The 24,896-nt window shown below is 39.3% G+C and overlaps 1 protein-coding gene across 1 annotated transcript in view; it reads left to right on the top strand.

Annotated features, from left to right (window-relative positions):
• The first annotated feature begins 7,413 nt into the window (after positions 1-7,413).
• The window catches only part of PTEN (phosphatase and tensin homolog), an 84,442-nt gene continuing 66,959 nt past the window's right edge, over positions 7,414-24,896 (top strand). Inside the window, exon 1 of the mRNA XM_081105331.1 lies at positions 7,414-7,665. Coding sequence (XP_080961457.1) covers positions 7,587-7,665 — 79 coding nt within the window. The 5' untranslated portion in view covers positions 7,414-7,586. The remainder of the gene's footprint in view (positions 7,666-24,896) is intronic.

Here is a 24,896-nt window from a genome sequence, read left to right on the forward strand (position 1 = left end):
AAATTAACCTTTCTCCAGCACAGATTGGCCTGAAGGATCCTAGAATTAAATTTTCGGCACTGACCTGCTTCCACTGCAAATAGATGAACTGATTTTGCTGAAGATGCTTTATCTGCGCGGCACCATGTTTATTGACTTCAACTCTGCAGCAGGTGGCAGTGTTCCCCTCCATTCCCAGTGGCTTTGGTGCTCCCTTCTTTTCAAAAGAATATGGTCCCTTCTCTTTTTTTCAGTCCACATACAGTGGCTAACTCCTTTACATCCTGGTTTGGAAGATATTCTCCAAATGATCATAGGAACTGAGGAGGAGAAATTTGCAACATGCAGCAATTTATGTTTTCATTTTTGATCCTTGAGGCTAATTTCAGGACAGTTAAAGGCAGAGTGTAAACACCAGTAAATGTGTTGTTTACTTGTCCCTGGCTTTCCCTACTCCCTATTTATTGTCTCTAACTTAGTCAGTCTTCTTGTTCTCTTCAATCACCCCTGTCAAGTCTTGAAAATGCCATTAAAAGCCACCTCTAGTCATTTTTTTCTCTAACTTATTTAGGTTTCTATAAAAGTAATGTTTTCTTCCCAACTTTATTCACTGAAGAGATGTCAGGGAACTTCCCAGGCTCCAATCCAGAATCCCTTACTGAGTAGCCATGTAATCTAAACATGTAAACCCTTTGGGCTTCAGTTTCTTCGCTTGTAAAAAGGGATTAGTGAGCTAAAGGATCTTTGCGGTTTCTTGGATCATAAAGTAGTCTGCCATTGCCCTGAATGGTGGTGGTAATGTGTGGCCCTATATGATTATTTCTGGAGGAAACTTTCTTTAAATACTACAAAGAGTGAAGAGTAGATCTAGTGGAGACAGTTGATTTAGGGGGAGAGGGTACTCAGGGTAAGATACAACCTGTCTACTACTCAGCATCTCTACTAACTGGAATTTAGGGCAGATAGTCTTATCCTATATAATTAAAGGCTAATATGCAAATAGACCGAATGGCCAAACAACCGATCTCGACATACGCTGACCACCAGGGGGTGCACGTGGAACATGGCGGGCATCGGCCATGGTGGGATGGTGGAGCAGGTGAGTGGGGGCGGCCAGACCAAGGCGGGGAACCAGTCGCTGTCATCGGGTTGATCTTCTGGTGGTTACTAAAAATTCCTTGCTCCTGCATACCGTGGTCCCGTCTGGCATTTGCACCCACTGCTGGCGCCAGCCCCACTTGCATCCACAGCCCGTGCTGGAGCTGCCACTCGCACCCGCTGCCAGTGCCCGCTGCCGGTGCCTGCTGCCGGCGCCCTGTGCCGGTTCCGATCGCTCGGCACTGTCAGAGGGTGCAAGTGGCTGCCAGCTTAATCGCCCCTGAGGGCTTTTCCACCTCCCCCTGCTCGTGAGGGGCGATAGGGGCAGCAGCTGCCGCTTGCACGCATTGACAGTGCCGGCCCCACTCGCACCTACTGCTGGCGCTGGCCCCAATCTCTCTGTGCCATCAGTGCGTGGGAGCGGCAGCAGCAGCAGGGCTGCAGGCAGACAAGAGACCAGGGGGGCCGGCCGTGGCGGGAGGGGCCGGGCAGGGGCATGGAGGATGGGCTGAGACCCACCCCTGTGCCCACCCCAGCCTCACCGCCCACAGTTCCTTTTAAGGTGCATGAATTCGTGCACTGAGCCCCTAGTACAGGGGTGGGCAAACTTTTTGACTCCAGGGCCACAATGGGTGCTTAAACTGGACCGGAGGGCCAGAACAAAAGCATGGATGGAGTGTTTGTGTGAACTAATATAAATTCAAAGTAAACATCATTACACAAAAGGGTACGGTCTTTTTTTTTTTTTAGTTTTAGTCATTTCAAACGGGCTGGATCCAGCCCACGGGCCATAGTTTGCCCACGGCTGCCCTAGTATAATTCTGTGGTGCAGGAGACACCAAGCAGACCTTTAGCCTTAAATGCTGGAAATTCCTTAGTGTGCTCATTTATTTAATAATGGTATAAGAGTTGAGCTCTCATCCTGGTTTACTTGATATTCTTTTGATAATTGTCATTTATTTGTTTTTTGCATTGATTCTACTGGACGAAATCAGTTTTTTATCTTAAGAAAATAATAAGTGATCATAGTAGAGAACTTTCAAACCATACAGAAAGCAACATATGAGAAGAGAAATTTCTCTTTCTGAAGCCCTTCCTTCCCATCCTGAGGTAACCCATGCTATCTTCTCTCTTATTTATTCTTCCAGATATTTCCCATGTATTTATGCAAACACATATCGTATACACACGTATGTATTCTCACTGTTGTTTTATTTCACTATTTTAATGAAGCCTTTTGTGACATATACTAACCTAGGTAGAATTATACATGTAAAATAGATGAGTGAGCAAATGAAAAAATTACAGGATTAAGAAACAATAAATAATAAACTGAAAGCTTTCTACTGCCAATCAAGTTGTCAACTGATAATGATGATCCTTAAATGCTAGAGACTCTGGGCTGAATTGACCATGGGAAAATTATGTTTGAATAGTCATTGATAGGGGAAAGGACTACAGTCGTTGTGGTAGATGACCAGCAGTAAATCCTCCATCTTGCTACATGCTCCTCCCAAGAGATGAAGCCTGTTTTTCCTCCCTGGAATCTTGACAGACTCTGTTGTTTGGATTGGTCAATAGAATGAGGCAAAAATGATGCTATTACAGTTCTGGGCCTAGACCTGGAGACTAGTTTTTGGTCTCTTGGAAGATAATAATCATGTAAAGAGGTTTGGCTACCTTGCTGAAGAGAAAGGCCTGATAGGGGTGATGCACTTCTGGAGGAAAAGAGACTAAAGAAGAAGATAGGTTTAGCCAGCTCTTAGGTAACCCCATCATTCTAGCTGTGGCACTAGCCATGTGACTGAGGTCATGTCGAGTCCTCCAGCCCAAGTCAAGCCAACCCCAACCAACACTACATGAAGCAGAGATAAGCTGTCACTACTGTGTCCTATCTGTATTATAGAATGGTGAGCAAGGAAATGGCTGTTGCTCTTCTAAGCTGCTACATTTTGGGGTAGTGTGTTACACACAGTAGATAACAGAAACTGATGTGTGAAAGTTGGGTGCCGGCATAACAAAAATCTAAAATGTGATACAGGCTATGGGACTGGGGCATCGGTTGGAAAGGTGATGAGGGAACTCTTAATGTAAAAAAACCCACACCATTAAATTAGCTTTTAAAATTTTTATTTTGAAACAATTTTAGACTTGCAAAAAACTTGCAAAAATGATCCAGAGTTGATGTATATTCTTCACCCAGCTGGCCTAATCTTAATAAATTACAGAGCCACAGACTAATTATCAAAACCAGGAAATTAACATAAGGTACAAACAAGCAGATATTTGCCATTGAATTTTAAAAATCATTTTTTAAAAAAACCTTTCTGTACCTTATAGATAGGGTCAGCTATATAGAGGTTTTAGCCTTCCCACTTGGGTAAGGAGATTTATTGGGTAGAAGAAAAAAAAGAAAAAGAAAATTTGAAAAAGGATACATCAATATTATCCTTTAGGAATCTGCTTAACTGGGAAGGGGAGGAGGTTTTTATTCAGCAACTTCTAATAACTACCTGATATTGCTGTCAGGCTGACCAAATATCTGCCAACATTGGTGATCCTTTCATTCATCCCTAGAGAAAAGTAGAGAGACCCAATGCTTAGAGTAGCAGCATAACTACTTCCCATTTTCTCCCTTAGCTGGTGTAAGTGCTTGAGGGCCAGTCTCATATTCCCACACTTTAGTGCTGATGATGCACACCCTCTCTGCACCAGAATAACTGGTGGGGATTGAAAAGAATCCTCTCTCCTCAAGCCTAAGGAACCCATGGCAGAAATGAACCCATTTTCTTCCCAGGTGTGGATTTCAGAACTTCTTAGATGCTGGAAAAGTAATCCTCACAACAAGTAGGCTCCAGGGTCTCTGGGGACAAGCTCAGCATCCTGAGAAACTGGCATGGAAAATTTTACTCCTCCCCAATCCACTTCCCTTCATTTAACTTCATCTTCACTTTGCCCACCAAGCAGTGGTGGGTATTCAACTGAGCACGGCTCAGGTTCTTACAGTGAAATCTAGTGGAACATCTAGAAACCAGGGTCTCTTTGTCCTTGGTTATTTGTGAAATAAAGAAGTCTCTGGCTCACAGTAGGCTGCATGGACAGGATTTTCATCTTTAGAAACCAAAGTAGGAGTAGGCCTTTCTCCTACTCTTTCCAGGTTGCTCTCCATTTTCTTTCAACTTACGATCCTTGTCTCCTCCAGGCCCACCAGGACCATGCACAAAATCAGCTTCCAGGAAATACCAGCATTGAAGGTTCAGCAGGATGCTAATTCCTGTAGACCCATCATAAAAGGATGTTGTATTTAAACTACAGGATTTATGGAGACTCAGAGATCGCTAAGAACATTGTAAGGTTTAATTAGTAGTCTCGGAGTTAGGTAATGGCCTGTGGCTTCTAAGGTAGGTCTCTTGAGGTTTCTAGTCTTCAGGGGCTGCCTGCAACTATGATGTGCTCATACACAATCTCCTTTCTCATATGCTGAATAAATCCTCTTCAGACCTTCCTAGGCGTCTACTCCCAATTACTGCAATACACATACACATTGATCTCTGTTCTCCCAGTGCCCCTCAGCCTAAATCTTAACACAATCTTTGGACTCCGACTGTCTTGAGTTCTACTTCCCAGGAGAAAGAAAAGGAGGACGTTCCTAGATTGGTGTTGACCGATGCCTATTTTCTCCAAGCAGAAGGCGGACGATCAAGGTCCCGGTAAAAGCGCTCCAGTTCTCAGCCTTTCACAGGGATAGGTCAACTAATGGGGCTGTAAGCAGACTTGACAGGTTTGTTCTGGGCTGACGGCCATTGACTAGGTTCTCCGACCAGATAAGCCACTTGCCACTCGCCGAGTTTACAGTAGGTGGGGCGCGCTCACCAGCTCAGGGATAGTGACTGGAAGTCTGTTGCAACATCGGGGTATCCCAGTAGCAGCAGAAGTTCCCCTCCTGCCCCGCGAGCACGGCACCAGGAAGGTTCGCCCTAAGGGGCAGGGCACTAGCGAGGAAGAGACGCAGATTCCCCCGGGGCACAGTCCCTCTCCCGCGGCAGGGAATGCGCACTGTGAGCCGATCCAGAGCTAGGAGGGTGGGAGCAGCCTGGGAACGCTCGTCCCGAGGTCTGCAAGAAGCAGCGGCGGCAGCCAGCGGCGCGGGGAGGCGGGGGCACGTGCTTGGATGTGGGTGCTTGTGTAACCAGCTTCCCAGGCGTCAGCCCCCGCGGAGCTCCGGTGGGAGGCTCTCCCGGGCGAGTTTTCCCCTCGCGAACCGGGCGGCCCAGGGGTCCCGCCGCCCGCACCCGGCGGACGCACCGCGGGCGAAGGGAGCGAACCGCTCGCCTCTCCGGCTATTACAGGGGAGTGGGAATTTGGAAAGTTCCCCAACTAGGCACACACGTGACCGCCTCCTGAAAGTAGTTCCGGCCGCGGCCCGGGTATCCCTCCACCGCCTTGTGAACCCTCCTGGGGCTCCTCGGCCCCGCCCACTCTCGGGGGTTACCGCTTCCACCGCCGCGCACTTCTCATTCCGGCCCAGCGGCCCCGGCCTCCGGCGCGCACAGCCCAGCCCCGGGCGCGCGGGACCCGGCCCCAGGGCGGCTCGCCCGTTCGCGTTTTCACCGCGGCCCGGAGGGGGCGGGGCGCGGTGGCCGGAGGACCGAGCTCGAGTTGGACGCGGTGAACCCAACCCGAGCTCCAACGGGGAAAATGCTCAGCCCTCCAGGGGGCCATGCCAGGGCGGCGGGCTGCATCCACCCTAGGGGTCCGCTTCCAGTCCCCCAGGCCGTTGTCCTTGGGAACCTAGACATTCAGGGACCATGTTCTCACACTCGGCGTGCGGCTGGGAGCCTTCATGTTCAGGGCCGGAGGGCCGGGTGGCCGGGGAAGCGGGAGGTGGAGCGGTGAAAGGGGGCCGGTGAGGTGGGACGCCCTGGAGACACAATAGGGGGTTGTGCTTTGTGCTCAGACTGACACCTGGAGGACACGGAGCGGGAGGGGGGGTTTTCGGCAAAGGCTGCCGGATTCAAATCTCTGCGAAGGACTGTGATCCCACAGCGGTGCCAGAGCCAGCCCGCAGGCCGCGCCGGGGAGATCAGGCGCGGAGGCAGGGGGAGGGGTGTCCCCGCTGCAGGGGCCGTCCCGGCATGTCCCGGTCCCATGCCCAGGGCCGCCACCGTCCCTGTGCACCTGCGCGCAGGTAACTTCCCACCCGAGTCAGTGACATCACTCCACACACCTACCCCGGCTTTCACCTTCAGCGCCCCGCCACCGCCTGCCCCGCGTCCGGCCGGGTTTCTGGGCGCAGGCCGAGGCTCAGCTGGTCCCCCCCGCCCTGCGTGGCTGCAGAAGCAGCCGCGGCAAGTGCACCTCGCTGCTGGCGGGCGCCTCGGAGCCAGCCCGAGCGAGCCCCGGGCGGCCACGCTGGGCATGCTCAGTGGCGCCTGCCGGCTGGGCGTTCGCACCCGGGGCTGCCCCCTCCCACCACCCCGCGCTGCCCCCGTCCTTCCCTCCCCCGGCGCTGCCCGTCCTCCCCCCTCTTTCCCTCCCTCCCCCCGGGCTCCCGAGGCGCTCCGGCTCCCGGCGCGGCGGCGGAGGGGGCGGGCCCGCGGCGGGCGGTGATGTGGCGGGACTCTTTGTGCGCCGCGGCAGGATACACGCGCGGCGCGGCGCGCGACGGCGCTCGGCTCTCCCCTCTCGGAAGCTGCAGCCATGATGGAAGTTTGAGAGTTGAGCCGCTGAGAGGCGAGGCCGGGCGCAGGCGAAGGAGATGAGAGACGGCGGCGGCCGCGGCCCAGAGCCCCTCTCAGCGCCCGTGAGCAGCCGCGGGGGCAGCGCCCTCGGCGAGCCGGCCGGCCGGCGGCGGCGGCAGCGGCGGCGTCCGTCGCCTCCTCTCCGTCTTCGCTTCTAACCGTGCGGCAGCCTCTTCCTGGGCTTCGGCGAGGGACGGTGGAAGCCGCGGGCTCGGGCGGGAGCCGGCAGAGGCGCGGCGGCACCTCCCGCTCCTGGAGCGGGGGGCAGAGGCGGCGGCGGCGGCCGCGGCGGCGGCAGCTCCGGGGAGCGGGTCGGAGCCGCCCGTCACCATTTCCAGGGCTGGGAACGCCGGAGAGTTGGTCTCTCCCCTTCTCCTGCCTCCAACACGGCGGCGGCGGCGGCACAGCCAGGGGCCCGGGCCGGTGCTGAGCCTCCCCTCCGCCGCCGCCGCACCCCCCCCGGCCCGGGCTCCCGAGGCCGCCGGCGGAGGCAGCCGCGCCGAGGACTGTTCGTCTTCTCCCCATTCCGCGGCCGCCGCGGCCAGGCCTCCGGCCGCTGAAGACAAGCAGGCCCCGCCGCCGCTGCAACCATCCGGCGGCCGCCGCAGCAGCCATTACCCGGCTGCGGTCCAGAGCCCCGCGGCCGCCGAGCGAGGGGCCTCCGCGGCCGCCAAGTCCAAAGCCATTTCCATCCTGCAGAAGAAGCCTCGCCACCAGCCGCTCCTGCCGTCTCTCTCCTCCTTCTTCTTCAGCCACCGGCTCCCAGACATGACAGCCATCATCAAGGAGATCGTTAGCAGAAACAAAAGGAGATACCAAGAGGATGGATTCGACTTAGACTTGACCTGTATCCATTTCTGCGGCGGCTCCCCTGTGCCTTTCTGTCACCCTCTCTCCCTTTAAGAACGTGGGAGTAGACGGAGGCGAGACATTGCCATAGTTTGGGTGACTATTGCATTGAACCCCGGTCGAATTTCTAGATTTTTTTTTAAATGTCTATATATATATATTGTGCCTCTGTTGGATGCATTCAACCTGGGGATGTGTTCGGCTAGACGGGACGCTTGCCTGGTTGCAAGTGTCAAGGCACCGGTTGGTTTCTTGGTCTGTATATCTACGGGGTCTCTTCCCGAAAGGCTATTGTCCGTCAATGCAGAGTACAGTGCGCTCTTAGGGGGGAGGGAGCTTGGGGAGCCGGTCCACGAAATGGGCAGAAAAGTAGGCGCTTTGAGGTCGAGCATGTTTCGATTAAATCTTGGCTGGAGGCCCCAGATCAAGGGTATCAGACCAGATTAAGATGAAAATTAGTGTTGCACGTACGCATATTGCATCAGAATCTTGCAGTGATTGTGCTTCGTTTCCTGGGTTGCCTTGATAGATTCTTTTGAAAAAAAATGTGAGCTGTGAGCTGATTTGCATAATTTTAGAAGCAGAATCATTTGCAGTCTCTCTGGTGCTCCTGGGAGGGCAAAAGTGGGGTTTGCATGTGGAAGCTAAGTTAATGGCAACTTTGACCTGCGTGTAGAAGTTTTGTCCTTTGAGGTGAATAGTGCCATAATGTACCTCATAAGGTGCTCTTCCTAGATCTTCGTTAAATTTGCCTTTTCTCTCCTGATGGGGTGATGTAGGATAGAGCGTGAAATTTGCAGTTCAAGCAGCATTTTATATTCAGTGCTCTTGTTACACCTAATAGAATGGAGATTGAGTGGTTTTTGATCCCAGATAATAATGTGTAGGTTCAAGGGATTGTGTGTAGCAAATGGTGATTGCAAAGATTAAACTGAAGTTCTCACTTGAAATTTAAGTATGGTGATGCCAGAATTGCTACTCAACCTTATTTAGGTTTCAGGCCCTCTGACATCTTTCTGAATCCCTTAAATTTACCCTGACTCGTGTAGGATGTCAAGTATAATTTACCAGCTAATAACCAGAAATGCTGGTGAGAGTGGATTTCTCCAGCTTCCGATGGTAGGTATGTTAGCTTTTTTCAGTGTTAAATTTACTGAGTCAGCTTGTTGAATAAGACAGAAACCCAAGAAATTTTAACGGTGTAGTGTATAGTTTTGATTGTCTAAAAGTTAAGCCTTTGTGCTTAGAACAATAATGGTTATCAAAAGGCAGTAATCTTTGCAGTTTCAGATATAATAAACTGGTTTTGATCAAGGATGGGGATAGAGCCCCTCCTTTTTTTTTTTTTAGAATAGAAAGTATCACAGGGATTGAGAGTTACTGATAGGCCAGTGTGTAAGGCATGAGGAAACAGAATTAAGTTATTGGTTTGAGGTGACAAACATTCGATTAAGGCCAAAAATTTGGTGGTGTGAATTGTAGCAGTGGACAGTAGTTAGTTAAAATTATGTAATTGCTTAAGTCCTAATAGAGTATTCTTAGTAAAAATGATTTTAGCAAATGTCAGTAAACATTTTGCTTTAAGGTAGAATGACACTAATGTGTATATGTCCTGCTAAATATTATGGGGAAGGTTTTTTTTTTTTTTTTTAAAGAAAACATTTTATATTTGAAGAAGTTATATTCTTTTGGATATGTAGTTTCACATAAATGTGCACAGCTAATTTTGCCCAAGTTTTGTTTTGAAATGATGAAAGTTCTTGAAAAAATAGCACTACAACACTCAAAATGTTAAGTTTTCTAAGTTAAAAATAATATTGAAAAGATAATTGGAAATTTTGGAGGTTGCATTAATTGAAGAACTTCATTAAGGCTGAATTTGACCCACTTGCCTAGAAATAATTAGTTGTAGGAAAACTCTTCTGATTTGTAACATTTCAAATGCGTGTGTTTTTGACAGTCATCTAGATGTATAAGAACAAATTAATTAAATGTTTAACTTTTTAAAAAAGCCCATTCAAAAAAACTTCTAGAATGCCTTTTGGTACACAAAGTTCGTTTATGCTATTTATACTTTACCTATTTGATTTAAAATTATTAGGATTATAAAACTAAAATTATTCTACCTGGTGTTTATATGTGAGTGGTGAGGTGGTTGGCTATTTCTCCTTTCATTTCAGAGCATGTGTGCCTATATGTGTGAAATTTTCTCTAAAACTTTCTCTAAAACTGCATATTTAGTTATGGAATGCATAGAAAGCAGTATCAAATATTGCATCAAATGACTAATATTTAATTTCTAGAGTTGTGGTTTTATTGAGCCAAATGATGATATGAAAAAAATTACTTAGGAAAAAGTCAGTGAAGGGCTTTTTTTTGATAGTTCCACTTCCAATAATTTTGATATACAAAAACTTTGGTTTGCTTGGTTTCACTTTAGTGTTTTGTGTTTATTGTGGGGGGGGCGGGGAGCGTGGAATTAAAATGGCCATTGAAGCTTTTCTCTGGCAGATTGTAGGATCTGTTTCAACAGCTAGCCTGTGGAAAGTTAAATTCTTTTATGAAAGTAGCAATTGGAGTATTTTAATTGATAAAGATTAACAATGAAGTGATTTCTCAAAGAAAAATTGAAGACCATAATTGTAAAAGATTTTTGCAAAATTGAATTATTCTAAAAATAATTTGTTGGCAGGGTTTTATTCTTAATGTTAGTCTGGAAAGTAGTGCTGAACATGAGTCTATAAACTATTTAATGTCTTTAGATTTCATGAAAACTTGAGGCTTCTGGTATTTTCATTGTTTGATAAGTTTGTGTCTTTTCAAATAGTAACCACTTGTAGAGAGTACAGTAGCTATTGAAATTAGCTGTATTCTCTCTTAAGATTAGTGATTACTAAAATGACCGTATTGTGAAGTTTTTTTTTAAAGATTCCACTCACAACTTTAATTTTACACTGTTATGTATCAAGTTGTATTTCTTTCCTAAACAACGAAGTGGGCCACCTAATTGCTATGTGATAATTGACAAACTTTATTTCATATAGATTATTTAAGAATAAAGTGCATCTCAAAGGATTGAGTAACTTACAGTTTATATGATTCACTATAAGGAAAAAGGAATTTTATTGCTGTCTACTGTAAATATTTGCACAGTAGTTGTCATCAATGCAGCTTAACATTGTTTATGATATACTAAAATGCTAAAGGAATACTATGATAAAATATGATGAGATATAACCACCTTAATTTTAAATTCAGTTTTCCAAAGATAGTAGAGAAAGATGCATTTGTGTGTATTACCTTTAAGAATTTTAACATGAGAATGGTAGCTGGGGATATTATTTTAATTTTTTGTGTGGAGCAATTTACCTACTTTTTCCTAATAACCACACATAATGTACTAACCTCTTAATGTTGCAAAATTCCTTGCTTTTTGGAAGTGAAGTCTTCAATTCTTTCTTTCAAGGGTTCTTATTTTGAGATTTGCCCCATTTGCTGTTTTTCATTTGGTGATAGCTTAATACTTTTAAGTAATTTTTAAGGCCCTTAAGAAGTAATCACTTCAGTGACTTGATGGAGGAGTATTTATTATGGGAAAATCAATTCACAAAGTTTTAACGTTAATTGATACTCAGTAAACATTCTGTTTTTAAATTTTTACCTCAGCCTTTTTAGTAAGACAAAAGTATGGGAAATGTTTTTATATTAATATTATATGTGAAATTGGAGTTTGTAAAGAGAGATTTAGAAGTGTGTATGCATATAACAGTTTTTTACTTATTTGAAATATTAGGTCTTGGCTGTACTATAAGGATTTAGCTTCCAGAATATATGTTATTAATGTAGTATAAGAAATTTATTTGGTATCATGTTTGTTTTTTTAAGACTCCATTAGTTCTGAATTTTTCTATTTCATAGAACCCTCATTCTTATTCTTTCTCTTCCCCCAACCCCCTTCTTAGATAAACTTGATTTTAAGTATAGTCATAGAATTCTTTTGTGGACTGAATTCATTAAGGGAGGTGTTAGGATTTGTTCTAAGGATAGTGATTTAAGACATTTGTATCACCTTGTGAGATTGGGGTCAGTAATGATTTTAGTAAATACCTAGTTCTGTTTTACAGTTGCTTTTTATCTGTTAGTTTTGAAATTAGTGCAGTTGCTATCAAGGATATCAGTAATGTTGAGGTTAGACTTAAGTTGGTAAGGATTTATTGAGTAAATTGATATCATAATTCTTTCATATAAGCCATATGCAGCCACATGCCTTCTTTGCTAGATGGTCAAAAGTATTTTGGTCTGTGAATTATAAGTCTCTTTGGAAGTATTGAATATATGCACTTACTAATGTAAAATGCTTTGATTTGTCAGGAAAGGTGAAATTCGTGTATTGAATTTGACTGTTTATCCCCTACTTTTTCGAAAATTTTTCATTGGTTACAGATATTAGCAAGTTGGTTCTTTTAATATAATTTGCACAAGAATAAAAATAAGGTTGTTGGAAAAATATTAACATAAAAAGAATAAACATAATTTAGGGGGTGAAATAATTTTGGATGGGAAGTCTTAATTCCAGTATAGTTAAGGCAGATACTTTTCATTTGCAATAGTTGGCAGTTAAGAGATGGGTGGGTATCTTCAGATTACTAGGATTACACTTGGTGTTGAGAATATTGACAGGTGGCTGAACCTGTCAGCAAAAGAATAAATACTTGTACACAGAATTTTTAAACACTTACAATTTAGATTCACTGTCCAAAAATATGAAGAGTGAATCTATATGGACAGTGTATCTAATTTTTAAGTGTGTGAATATTCTGTATATACAGGTAAATAAATAGTTAACAAATTACCATAATATTTCTTAAAAACTTATTTTCTCTTTAAAGAAGAGATTACCTTGGTAGATATTGTTTTAGAATTTTCAAATAAGGTTAAATCTATTTTAAATTACATTAAAACATTGAGTAGTGGTTTTATTTACACATTATGTGTACATTGTTTCATTTTAGATTTTATGATGGCAGTATAAACTCTGGAGCCAGCCTGCCTTGTGTTGGAATCCTGTCTCTGTCCCTTAGTGTCTGGATGACTTTGAGTAGGTTACTTAAGCCTCTTAATTTGTAAAATAGGGATGATGGTAGCTAGTCACATAAAGTTTTTCTTCAGTAATAAATGAGATAATGCAAGTCATTCACTTAGCATTGTACCGGCCACATTGTAAGTACTTAATTGATATCTGCTTTTTTTCAAAATTATCATTTCAGATTATCCATATATTAGAAATTATTTGTATTTTCACTAATGGGAGGAGCAGTGATCATAACTGAATTTCTTCTGTTTTGGATATGTTAGAATATTAATTGATTCAAGCTCTGAGTACTTTTTAAAATAGGGAATATTCCTTTAGGAGCTTTGAATATATGTGTATATATATGTAACATGTCTGTAATTTTGCTGTTTCATCATAAATAGAATATAAATCTCTGCTTATTCATACTGTTGACCAAACAACTTAATTATGCTAATCAAAAAGTAGTTGCTGGCACACTAAAGTGGAAGTTTTAGGATAAAAATGTTATGACATTAAATTTTTTTTAGTGTAAAAGAAGATCAGTTAAAGTATATTTTTATTCACAAAGAGTAATCTCTGCCTCAAATGAAGGAAAACATATGATACAAGAGTTATCTAAACTGTTAATCAGAAAAGGTATATTTCTTAGCATTTCTTTTTAAGTTCAGATTTTGGGGGAGTTTTGCAACTTTGAATGCCAGTTACATTTATTACAATACAGTTTACACTTAATCTGGCAGTGCGTTAATACAGCATTGGAATTTAAATATAGTTTTAAACTATTGTATTATTGTGTACCATTTTCACATTTAGTCAAGATTCTCAATATAATTTTAGGCCCCAGAAATTGGAAGAAAGAGCTAAAGTATTTTTTTCCTTCATTTATTCTTACCAGGTATGGAGAAGATTGAATAAGCTTGAGATCTGCCTAGTAAAGACTCTTACGTATCCATAAAAATAATTTTTTCTCCCCTTTGCCTATTCTGGTTTCCCAGCTGTATCACAGTACCTCAATATGAAGCACTTGATTATCAGGGTTATTTTGCTTATTTGTTTGGCATTGCAAAATGATTGGTGCCCTGACTAATTTAATTATATATTTAACTATCTGATTATGTGATTTTTAACATTTTATGTGTTGTAAAAACTGGCTATATTTTGGTCCAAATCTAGGTTGTAGAATTGAACTGTGCATTTTGACATCTTACAGGAAAATTGAGTTGTCTAAAACACTTTCTCACTTTGTGTCTCTCTTTAATGCTACGTGGACTGATGTTTTGCTTTAAATCACCATCCAAAACTTAAAGTTGATTTAGTATTTTGAAAGCCCTTCAGAATAGTTTTGAACTTTATTGATTTTTGTAAATTTTCAGGCTAAAATACAATAAGGTTCTCTCATTCTGCTATTTTTATATGTTTAATATTTCTGATCTTTTAAAGAGGATGCAATTATTTAAGATTTTAGGAAATGCATTGTGATTTGAATTAAGTATTCAAATCACGATGTATTCTTAAAATTATAAATATAGCATGCATATTCAAAGATGCAAACAACTGCTTTAAAATGTATGCAATTTTTTTCTATTTAAAATGATTTTGTTCTCATGAATAAGTGAGAATCTTTGAGTGTTCTAATTACTCTGAACTGATTGGAGATTAAATAGAACTGAAAACTTTTTCTACTTTTAAATGAAATTTGGGGGATATTACTGAGCTGGATTTTTAGGTATTTATTTTTCAAATGCATATTTATAAATTACTGTCTTTCCTGGACTTTTTTTTTTTTTTTCCGGTTGTTGTTGTTTGTTTTAGTAAAGTGAAAACAGTGCTTTGCCAGGCTTAATTTATCTGTGTTATGAAATTTAACATTTTTATTTATTTTTTTTAAAAATATATTTTATTGATTATTCACAGAGAGGAAGGGACTGGGATAGAGAGTTAGAAACATCGATGAGTGAGAAACATCGATCACCTGCCTCCTGCACACCCCCAACTGGGGATGTGACTGCAACCAAGGTACATGCCCTTGACCAGAATCGAACTTGGGACCTTTCAGTCCACAGGCCGACACTCTATCCACTGAGCCAAACCGGTTAGGGCTATTTAATTATTTAGAAACATGAAAAATGAGGATCTGAGCCAGAAGGATCTTTTTCTTTTTTTTCTTTTTTTTAAATATGTTTTTATTGATTTTTAGATAGAGAGGGCGAGAGAGATAGAAACATGGATGACGCCCTGACCGGTTTGGCTCAGTGGATAGAGCATCGGCCTGCGGACTGAAGGGTCCCAGGTTCGATTCCAGTCAAGGGCATGTACCTTGGTTGCGGGCACATCCCCAGTGGGAGGTGTGCAGGAGGCAGCTGATCGATGTTTCTCTCTCATCGATGTTTCTAACTCTCTGTCCCTCTCCCTTCCTCTCTGTAAAAAATCAATAAAATATATTTAAAAAAAAAAAAAGAAAAGAAACATGGATGACAGAGACACATCCATTGGCTGCCTCCTACATGCCCCCTACTGGGGATCAAGTCCACAACCTGGACATGTGCCCTGACTGGGAATCGAACCTGGGACCTCTTGGTACATGGGACGACACTCAATCCACTGAACCACACCAGCTGGGCGGATATTTTTCTTTTTAATTGATATAACAGAATTAGCTAGCATGTACCCTGTCTTATATTTGTTTAGGTTTTTTTTTTTTAATCAACAACGCCTATTTATTTATGTATTTATTTATTTATTTATTTATTTATTTATTTATTTGGGTAGATTGAGAGAGAGAGACATCAATTTGTTATTTTACTCATTCAAGCATCCATTGGTTGACTCTTGTATGTCCCCTGACTGGGGATCAAACCTGCAACCTTGGCATATCTAGATGATGCTTTAAACAACTGGGCTACCTGGCCAGGACAACAATGCCTTTTCTTAAAAGCTGGTTATCAGCTTGTTTGATTTGGCAAAGGAAAAAAGAGGCAACCTAAGAAATAGGGTAAGCATTACTTTCTTTCCTCTTTTCTTTTATAGTATAGGAATTGTAGCTCTAGTAGAATCAGTAATTTGTTAAAAGCTGGTAGAAGATTGAGTGCAAAGAAGGATGCAGTGTTTTGGGGCACTTGGTGCAGTACTTTTCTGATTCTGTTACATCTGTAGTTCTCAAACTTCAGGAGTATCAGAATAACCTGGAGGGCTTGTTAAACCATAGCTTACTTGTGCCACCTCCAGAGTTTGTGATTTATTAGGTCTGGGTTGGGGCCTGAGAATTTATCTCTAACAAGTTCACAAGTGATGCTGATGCTGGTGGCCGGGATCACACTTTGTGAACCACTGTATTTCATGATGATCTGTTAACCAAATTCTTGATGTGTTACTTCCTTTAGGTTAATAGAATTTACACATATATTATCTCTTTAAATCTCTAACCCCTAGTTCAGCATGATAAATATTATCCTGATTTTGTAGATGAGGCAATGTGCTTAGAAAGGCAGTATAGTGGGGTGGAAGAATAGATTTGGGAATCAGTCCGGACCTAAAGTCTAGCTTGAATCCTTGCTTAATCACTCTATCAGTTGTGTATTAAAAGATACACTAAGCCTTACTGAACCCTAGTTTCCAGGTGTCTAAAGATTGTGGTAAAAATCCTTAATATGTGGGGTGGATTTCTAGGCTTATTGGAAGTGTAGAATAGATGTTTTCAGAAATTGGAAACTAGGGGTGATCACCCCTTCCACCTTGTCTGGGCATTTGTCAATGTCCAGACATTTTTGGTGGCCATAGCTGGGAGGTGTGTGTGTGTGCAGGGGGTGGGGTGGGATCAGGGGAGCCAGATGCTATTGGCATCAGTGGGTAGAGGCCAGGGATGCTGCTCAACATCTTACAATGCACAGAACAGTCTCTCCCACAACAAAGAATTTTATCTGGCCCAAATTGCCAATACTGCTGTGGTTGAGAAAACCTGGTTTAAAGGTATAAAGTGTCTGGTATATAAGAAATATAATATTCAATAAAAGTATCTTTGCCCTTAGGTTGTAGTATTTAAGGTCAAATTGATAATAATTGATGGAGTTAGGCTTTTACTATCTAGGTTTTCTGACTGCTGCTAGACCAGTATTCTTTATAGTAAGAACTTTGTCCACAAAAGATATCTCTGCTAATAAAAAAAGATTTATTTGAAGAAGGCTCATGTGTTATTAGGCTGATTGTGAAATTGTTTCTTACAAATTCTGTTAGAAAAAAGGCTGAAGATATTTTCCATAAACATGTATAAGTGTAATGCATTGTAAGGATGCTTCATAGAACTGCTCTAACAAGATGGGTATGCTTCACTTAAAAAAAGCATTAACTTCTTTATATTGCCAGTAGTTTTTAAAGTAATCCTTTACTTGTTTTCTTTAATTATGTAGTTGTTGTTTTGCTCCTAGTATACTTGTTTTTTGTTATTGTTTAATGCATTCTTTAAACTTTCCTTTATTCTAAAGCTGCTTTTGTTACAGTCAGATATAGTGAAATTAAATCATTGATGTAAAATGCCAAAATTTGGCAAGTTATAAAAGCTTCTCATCTCTTTCCAGATAAAGTAAGGTTGACTCTAAGACTCGCTGATGCATGTATTACATTCTTTTCTTTTTTTTAAAAAATATATTTTATTGATTTTTTTACAGAGAGGAAGGGAGAGGGATAGAGAGCTAGAAACATCGATGGGAGAGAAACATCGATCAGCTGCCTCCTGCACACCTCCTACTGGGGATGTGCCCGCAACCAAGGTACATGCCCTTGGCTGGAATTGAACCTGGGACCTTTCAGTCCGCAGGCCGACGCTCCATCCACTGAGCCAAACCATCTAGGGCTACATTCTTTTCTAGACCCTAAATTTTCTCTCAGCCTGTTGAGTTAAAGTGCTTTATCTAAATTAAAAACTTGCATTAATCTGAAGTTTTTGGAAAAGTTCAGGACAGAGTCTTAGAATAGTTCAGATAAGATGCCAAGGGAGTAACTTAGTGGATTCTCAAAATATTTTTGCTTTGTTTTTAGGGCAAACATAATTACGAAAGTGTTCTAGGAATAGATGGTTTGCTATGTTGTTGTTTTTTGTTTGCTTGATTTTACAATTTATTTTGCCTAAGCAGAGTAAAGTGTCAAGGCCTATTATAAAAATTCTTATGAAATTTAAGTTTTTGACTGTTATGATTCTTTGAAATTACAAGAGATATTCAGAGATACTGATAAATATTTTAAGTTTTTCCTATCAAGCTACATGATTAGCTTATGGTATTCCAGCATATGAATAAAAAGCTCCATTTGCTTACTGTACTTAAAATTTCTTTTATGAAAACATAATTAAAGAGAATTTAAAACAAATTTACCCATTGTACTATTTCTCTGCAACTTCATGCTTCCATAGCTTCTTGTTATGTTCAATTGTATCTATTTTAAAATGTAATATATCCTAGTGAACTTAAGGGATGTGTGTTTGAACAACTTCCAAAGCACCTCATAATTGCCTGAAGTAATGATTTTTAAATGGTGAAGTCATCAAAAATATTTATTTCCCTGTAGTTATACATTAAACTTGTTTCCAGCATTGGCTAATTATACATATGTGTGTGTGTGTGTGTGTGTGTGTGTGTGTGTGTGTATGTATATATATATCTATCTATAGATAGATAGATATATTTGCTATTCTCTTTTTTTTTTTCAGAGTGGATTTCAGAGGGCCAATATCTTTCTAAATATTAAGAAAGATTTTCATGATTTTGATCCATAAAATCATAATCTGGGAGGGATGGGAAGAGATTCACCAAAGAACTTACATGAAAAAAAAAAAATCTTACACAAAAAAAGAGACAACTGAAGTGTTAGCCTTGAAGCTTTACTTGAAGGGAAATTATTGCATATTTAAAATTTAAGCATATTTTACTTAAGTGAGATGAAATAAAATTTGGAACTAAAGTGGATATAGAAGTTATTTGGATAAACTATATCACATCATTTTATACTAAAGTAGTTATAATCTATTGCTTTTCTGTCTTTAAAGAGAAAAGGGTATGACTCATGATGTTACTGTTCCCTGGAGCATATTTTGAGTGATATAATTTATAGTTGCATAGTTACCTCAGTAATTGGTGATATTAACTGATGAAGGTTTGCTGTCTATTTGCATTTATGATCAATATTAATTTTTGTGGTCAAAAATTGAATGTTATGTCCAGTACTATTTGTGTCTAGTACTATTAAAAAATTTAAAAAGGGTAATAATTTTAACTATATTAGTTAAATGATAATTCTTTTTAAAAAAAAATAGGTTTTTATTGATTTCAGAGAGAGGAAGGGAGAGGGAGATGAGACAGAAACATCAATGATGAGAGAATCATTGATCTGCTGTCTCCTGCATGCCCCCTACTGGGGATCAAGCCTGCAGTCTGGGCTTGACCCAGATCAAACAATGACCTGATGGTTCATAGGTAGATGCTCAACCACTGAGCCACACTGGCCAGGCAAATGATAATTCTCAGTGAATTTATTAATTCATGTAGTTAGAATGAAAAATATTGAGGAAGAAACAAATTCTTTTCTTTTTAAAACAAGATTACTTGTTAGAGTAACATTTTCCAAATGAAGAAAAATTGTTTCAATTTTTAAACAAGGAAATTTTGATCTAGATGTGGTATATACCTTCTTGATGTTAAACACTGAAGACAAAAATATTTATTTTGGTGAGTGCATGCAAATATGTTTTTTGAACAGTCGAGAAGCAATCTGATATCTGAATAGTTTTCATAGATTAGTTGTAGGAAATCTGTATAAAAAATAATTTAGTCATTGAAAGTGTACAATCTTGCATATCTAGGTTTTGTCCAAGGTAATCAAGATTATTTGTAATATTGTAAAATAACTAAGGTACTCAAGGTTTTTTTGGATTCTTTTTAATACTGAAAAGGTCACACAGATTGTGATTATTGTGCAGTGTCCAAGAACTAAGGCTTGCCATCTGTTACTTATATATAGGGAAAAGTTAGGAAAATCTAGTGATATAAGTGGTTTTGACACTTCTATTTTTGGAATTATCTATTAATTATGAGTTTTAAAGACTAATGTCAAAATTTTAAACTTTTACAAAAATGAAACAATGGTTATGCTGCTTTTTACATTTTTCTACTAAAATACAAAGATACTGGTTGGGAACTAATGATCATATAATGAAAGTTTGTCTTTTATTCATTTACTTTTATAAGATTGTTTTGATATTTAAGTTGAAACATATTTTAATTTGATATTAAGGGTTACAAGGCTATGATAGTTTTAAACTGTAGTTTTCTTAACAGTTTTATATATAGGAATTTATTATTATGAAACTTAACCAGGCAACTGGCTTAAGTATTCCTTGAAGGTTTGCTTTAAATATTTTTCAGGTTCTTTTTATTTTCCTACAACTCAGTTTTTGTATGCTAGTAAGTGAGTTTCCCCATTTAAAATTTTACTGTTGCATTTTGAGCCACTACAAAATTTGTTTCTGTACTTAATTTCTTTTTACTCCCAGGCACTTGGTATTGCCAAGTCTTTAAACTTGCATATCAGGCATAATAAGATCTGATTAATCTACTTTGTTTTATTTATCGTTAACATTGTTTTTTTATTGAGAAGTTTGTTTTCATACCACATGATTGATATGATCAGATATAATATTTCAGTTTAGATATGATTTTGAATTTATGTTTTCAAATGCAACTTCATTTCTGGGGCCTCTATTTTTTGTATAAGAAACGCGTTGCCAATTTGAAATTAATGTCTGATGAAAGTGGATTGTTTTACTAACATCAGTTTATAGCGTTTGTTTAGGCCTGAATTGTAGGCCATGAAAAGAATGATACCTTTTTGGATAGATGGATAATATGTACATAAATTACATATCTTACATTAAGAGAGGCACACATGTAGCTGAGGTTTTTATTTAAATATTAAAAGTTTAAAAGTCTTTACGTATCTACTTAATAGTATATAAAGGGAGTGGTGTTAAAGAGCTCCTTTTCCTTGTTTCCTTTTCTGTCCATCCCATCTATTAGTATTTTTGTCTTTCTGTATGTTAAATGTGGTTTTTTTAAGTTTGTTTACTGGTTGAAAAAGTTGGCCGCTTAATTTTTTTTCTTTTACATTTCAGCATAATTATTTTCTAAGATTTTTAGTATGTTCTCCTTTGAATATGAAGATTCCACAACCAGCCATTATTAGTAATTGTGCTCCCCCCCCCCCAATTACAAGAATTGGATTCATAATAAAATGGTATCTCTTCCGAAATAAGCAGTTATAGGTGGCTGATTAAAATTGAGTTTTATCTTTTTAAACCAAGAAATATAGACTAACTCATATCTGTTATATTTTAAAATTGCATATTATTAAATTTTAAAACAGGAATTTTAACTAGAGTTTTGGTATATGTAATTTCAGATATTTTGATAACCACTTATTCAAGTGATTATAAAGTTGATACAATGATAAAAATACCTTCAGTGAGAATATGAATCATATTTTCAATATTAGAACAAGGCAGTTACAAAATCAGTAATTTGACTTCACCAATATAGTAATGAATGCCATTGTGTATGCCTTCATATTTTAAAATCCACAAGTATTTCTAGTTCATATTGTTCTTATCCAGATTAAAATACTGCATGCACTTAGGCAAAATTATTTTTGCCAATTGGGAAAAAAAAAGAAAGCAAGTCCTTTCCAAATGATTTTTTGGCTTAAGGTACAGAATAAAGAGACTTGATTTTATATTAAAGCCAATATAAAAGGAAGCTGTGTAACACATACATATTTGGAGCTTTTCCCCATAAAGTAGTTCAAATTAACGGCTTTCTTTGAAACACAAATTGGATTGTTAGAAGTAAATTTTAAAAAATTTGCAGTTTTGGCTTAGTTGGAAAAAAGAAAGCCAACTTGCCAGAGACACCTTTGTATTAGAACCTTGTTTTCTTAGTACCTTGTGTAGAGTAGTTTTTGAATATTAGAAAATTAGTTCATGGTTGTGTCTAAAAGATTGATACAGTTGGAAATCTTGTAATCTTTTTTCAGAATGCAATTTGCTAATATTGAATTTGCCATTGAATATTACTAGGTCTTTGTTCTCAGATTAGTGACAGATCCCTTAGCTTCTTCTGTTTCTTAACTGTTTGAATGTCTTTTTTTTTTTTTCTGTGAAAGTTAATGTTTTTTCATTTTGTTTATCTCTAGCTAAAATTTAGTGTTTTAGGTAGTCACTTCTGGTAAAATAAATAAAAGCATGGCTTTTATAATAGAATGATATTACAGTAGTAACATAAATCTAACATTAAATATAAAGATTAGAGTTAAAAGATACCCCCTTATGTTCTTTATAGTAATGCTGGACAAATATTATAATTTTAACTTTCATAATCTTTCATATGCTTATTCTGATTTTTGTTGTAGAAAATCAGAGTTAGTATTTGGCTTGGTTCAAGTATATAATGTTGACAAGTTTGTCTAATGCATGTTGTTGAGCCGATAATCTTTTTGGTAGTTGTTATATAAGCTATAGCCATATTTTTGATTTGTTATTGGTAGTCAATCTTCGATGTTTTTTAGTGGGAGCAAAACGGTAGAGAGGGATGTGTGTGTGTGTGTGTGTGTGTGTGTGTGTGTATTTTAACAGCAACAGAGTTCTGAAACAGGAAATCATTCTTATCATATTCATCCAGAGACCTAGGAAGAAGGTAATTGTTTGGTATACTCGTTAAAACCAGTTAGTTGAGCAACCTAAATATTTAGAAGTTCTCAGATGTATCCTTGCAGAGTTGTGGACATAATATTTCAGGATTAACAACTACTCTCAAGAAAAATTGATTAAATTAACTGAAGGGACTAATAGTGCCTCAGCTAATACACTAAAAAATTACACTTTGGATTATAGAGTATTGCTAGCGTTATCAGTGACTTGATAAGATTTTCAGTGATTAATTTGTTTCAAAACTGCAAATTTTTTAAAATTTACTTCTAACAATCCAATTTGTTTCAATTTAAATAATTAAAGTTCAGAGTGCGATTATTCCTTTAAAAAGATTTTTTTTTAACTTGGTGTAATTTTACTATATCTGGTTTGAAATTCTTTCAAAATGATTCTTAAATTTAAACAATTCAGTAGAAAAAAGTTCTATTTCAAATGTTTGTTTTTGGAAATTATCTTTCCCTGTTTTTTAATGTACATATGCACATAATTACATACTTGTAATCAGTATTTTCCTACTGTTCTGTGAGCTTTTTCCCCACAGACTTTCATTTGTCAGTGGGTACTTGTTATTTTTAAAGCTGTATGGGTAATATTTCATCAGGCTAACTACTAGTATTATGCTTTGCGTAGGGCACTGTGTTAGGATTCTCTTCATTTTTTTTTCTTTTATAAACAGCATTGTTGTGAATATCTTTGTATAGTTTACTTTTGTCTTTGTTTTTTTAGAGGATAATAGAGTGGTATTGTTGGGTTAAAAGGTAACAATATTTTATAGCTCTTTATCACAGGTTGTAGATTTCTTTTTTAAAATATATTTTTATTGATTTCAGAGAGGAAGGGAGAGGGAGAGAAAGAGAGATAGAAATACCAATGATCAGAGAGAATCACTGATCAGCTGCCCCGGCACACCCTCTACTGGGGATCAAGCCCGCAGCCCGGGCATGTGCCCTTCACCAGAATCCAACCTGGGACCCTTCAGTCCTCAGGCGGATGCTCTACCCACTGAGCCAAACCTGCTAGGGCATAGGTTGTAGATTTCTTGCCAAACGAACCAATTTATTCTGTTGCTTAGTAGGATTACTAGAAGTTCTTAATGTTTTCCTTTAGAAAGTGAGATCTAAACTTCTATTTCAAAGCAACAATATGTGTAAACTTTTCAGTCAAGACGGGTTGTTATAAACATGTAAAAGTTGTGAGGTTTGAATTGTTTGGAAAGTAGAAAACTTAAGTAGAGTTCATAAATTATTTGGCAGTAAGTTTTCCTTTCTGGGTTGGCACAGCAAGCAGATAATTTAAAAAGTGTTAAAAACAGCCTGGCCAATGTGGCTCCATGGTTGAGCATCGACCTATAAACCAGGAGATTACAGTTCGATGCCAGGTTGTGGGCTTGATCCCCTGTAGGTGGCGTTCAGGAGGTGACTAATCGATTCTCTCTCATTATTGATGTTTCTATCTCTCTTCTTCTCCCTTACTCTCTAAAACCAATAAAAATATGTTAAATAAATTAAAAAATTTAAAAATGGGATATTTTAAAAAGTGTTTTAAAAAAACTAAAATTTCTGCTAAAGTGAATTTAACATACTGGAATTCTTTTTATAATTTTTTTATAAAAACACTTTTGTAATGAGACATTTTTTTTTTAAATATATTTTATTGATGTTCTACAGAGAGGAAGGGAGAGAGATAGAGAGTTAGAAACATCGATGAGAGAGAAACATCAATCAGCTGCCTCCTGCACATCTCCTATTGGGGATGTGCCCGCAACCCAGGTACATGCCCCCGACCGGAATAGAACCTGGGACCTTTCAGTCCGCAGGCCGACGCTCTATCCACTGAGCCAAACCGGTTTTGGCATTGTAATGAGACATTTAAACTAAAAAAGGACATTTCTAACTCATTCAGTCTCAGATAATAACCCCTTATTTACAGTTATAAAGCCCTTTCAGTTTCACGGATTTAAAGATATTTCCAGCTATCCCATTTGATCCTTAAAACAGCCAGTGGCAAAGTTACAGCTAGAGTTACTACCATTATTTTATAGAGAACTAAAACAAAAGTATGTGAGGCCCAAAGATATTGAGTAACTTAACCTGAAGTTAGGCTTTTAAGGTACAAAGCCGAGAATAAAATTATGTTAGTGATGATATGCATTAACTGCTTAGTACAAGGTCTGACATTTGTAAATATTTTAAAGGTTCCTGTGTCTTGCGTTATACCTGGCCATTCTTTATTTTTAAAATCCCTAATTTGGGGAGCATTCTTCTTAATATTTTTGTAGTTCATTCTTTTTGTACCCTTTCAGTTTAGAAAATAAGAGTTTAAGCTGCATTATTTGGTGTGTACAGGAATGATTATATGCCTTATATATTAGGACAAATTGTTTTTAAATAATGAACAATTAGCATTTTAT

The sequence above is a fragment of the Myotis nattereri genome (genome assembly GCF_964212035.1).
Source record: "Myotis nattereri genome assembly, chromosome: 13".
Classification (NCBI taxonomy): domain Eukaryota; kingdom Metazoa; phylum Chordata; class Mammalia; order Chiroptera; family Vespertilionidae; genus Myotis; species Myotis nattereri.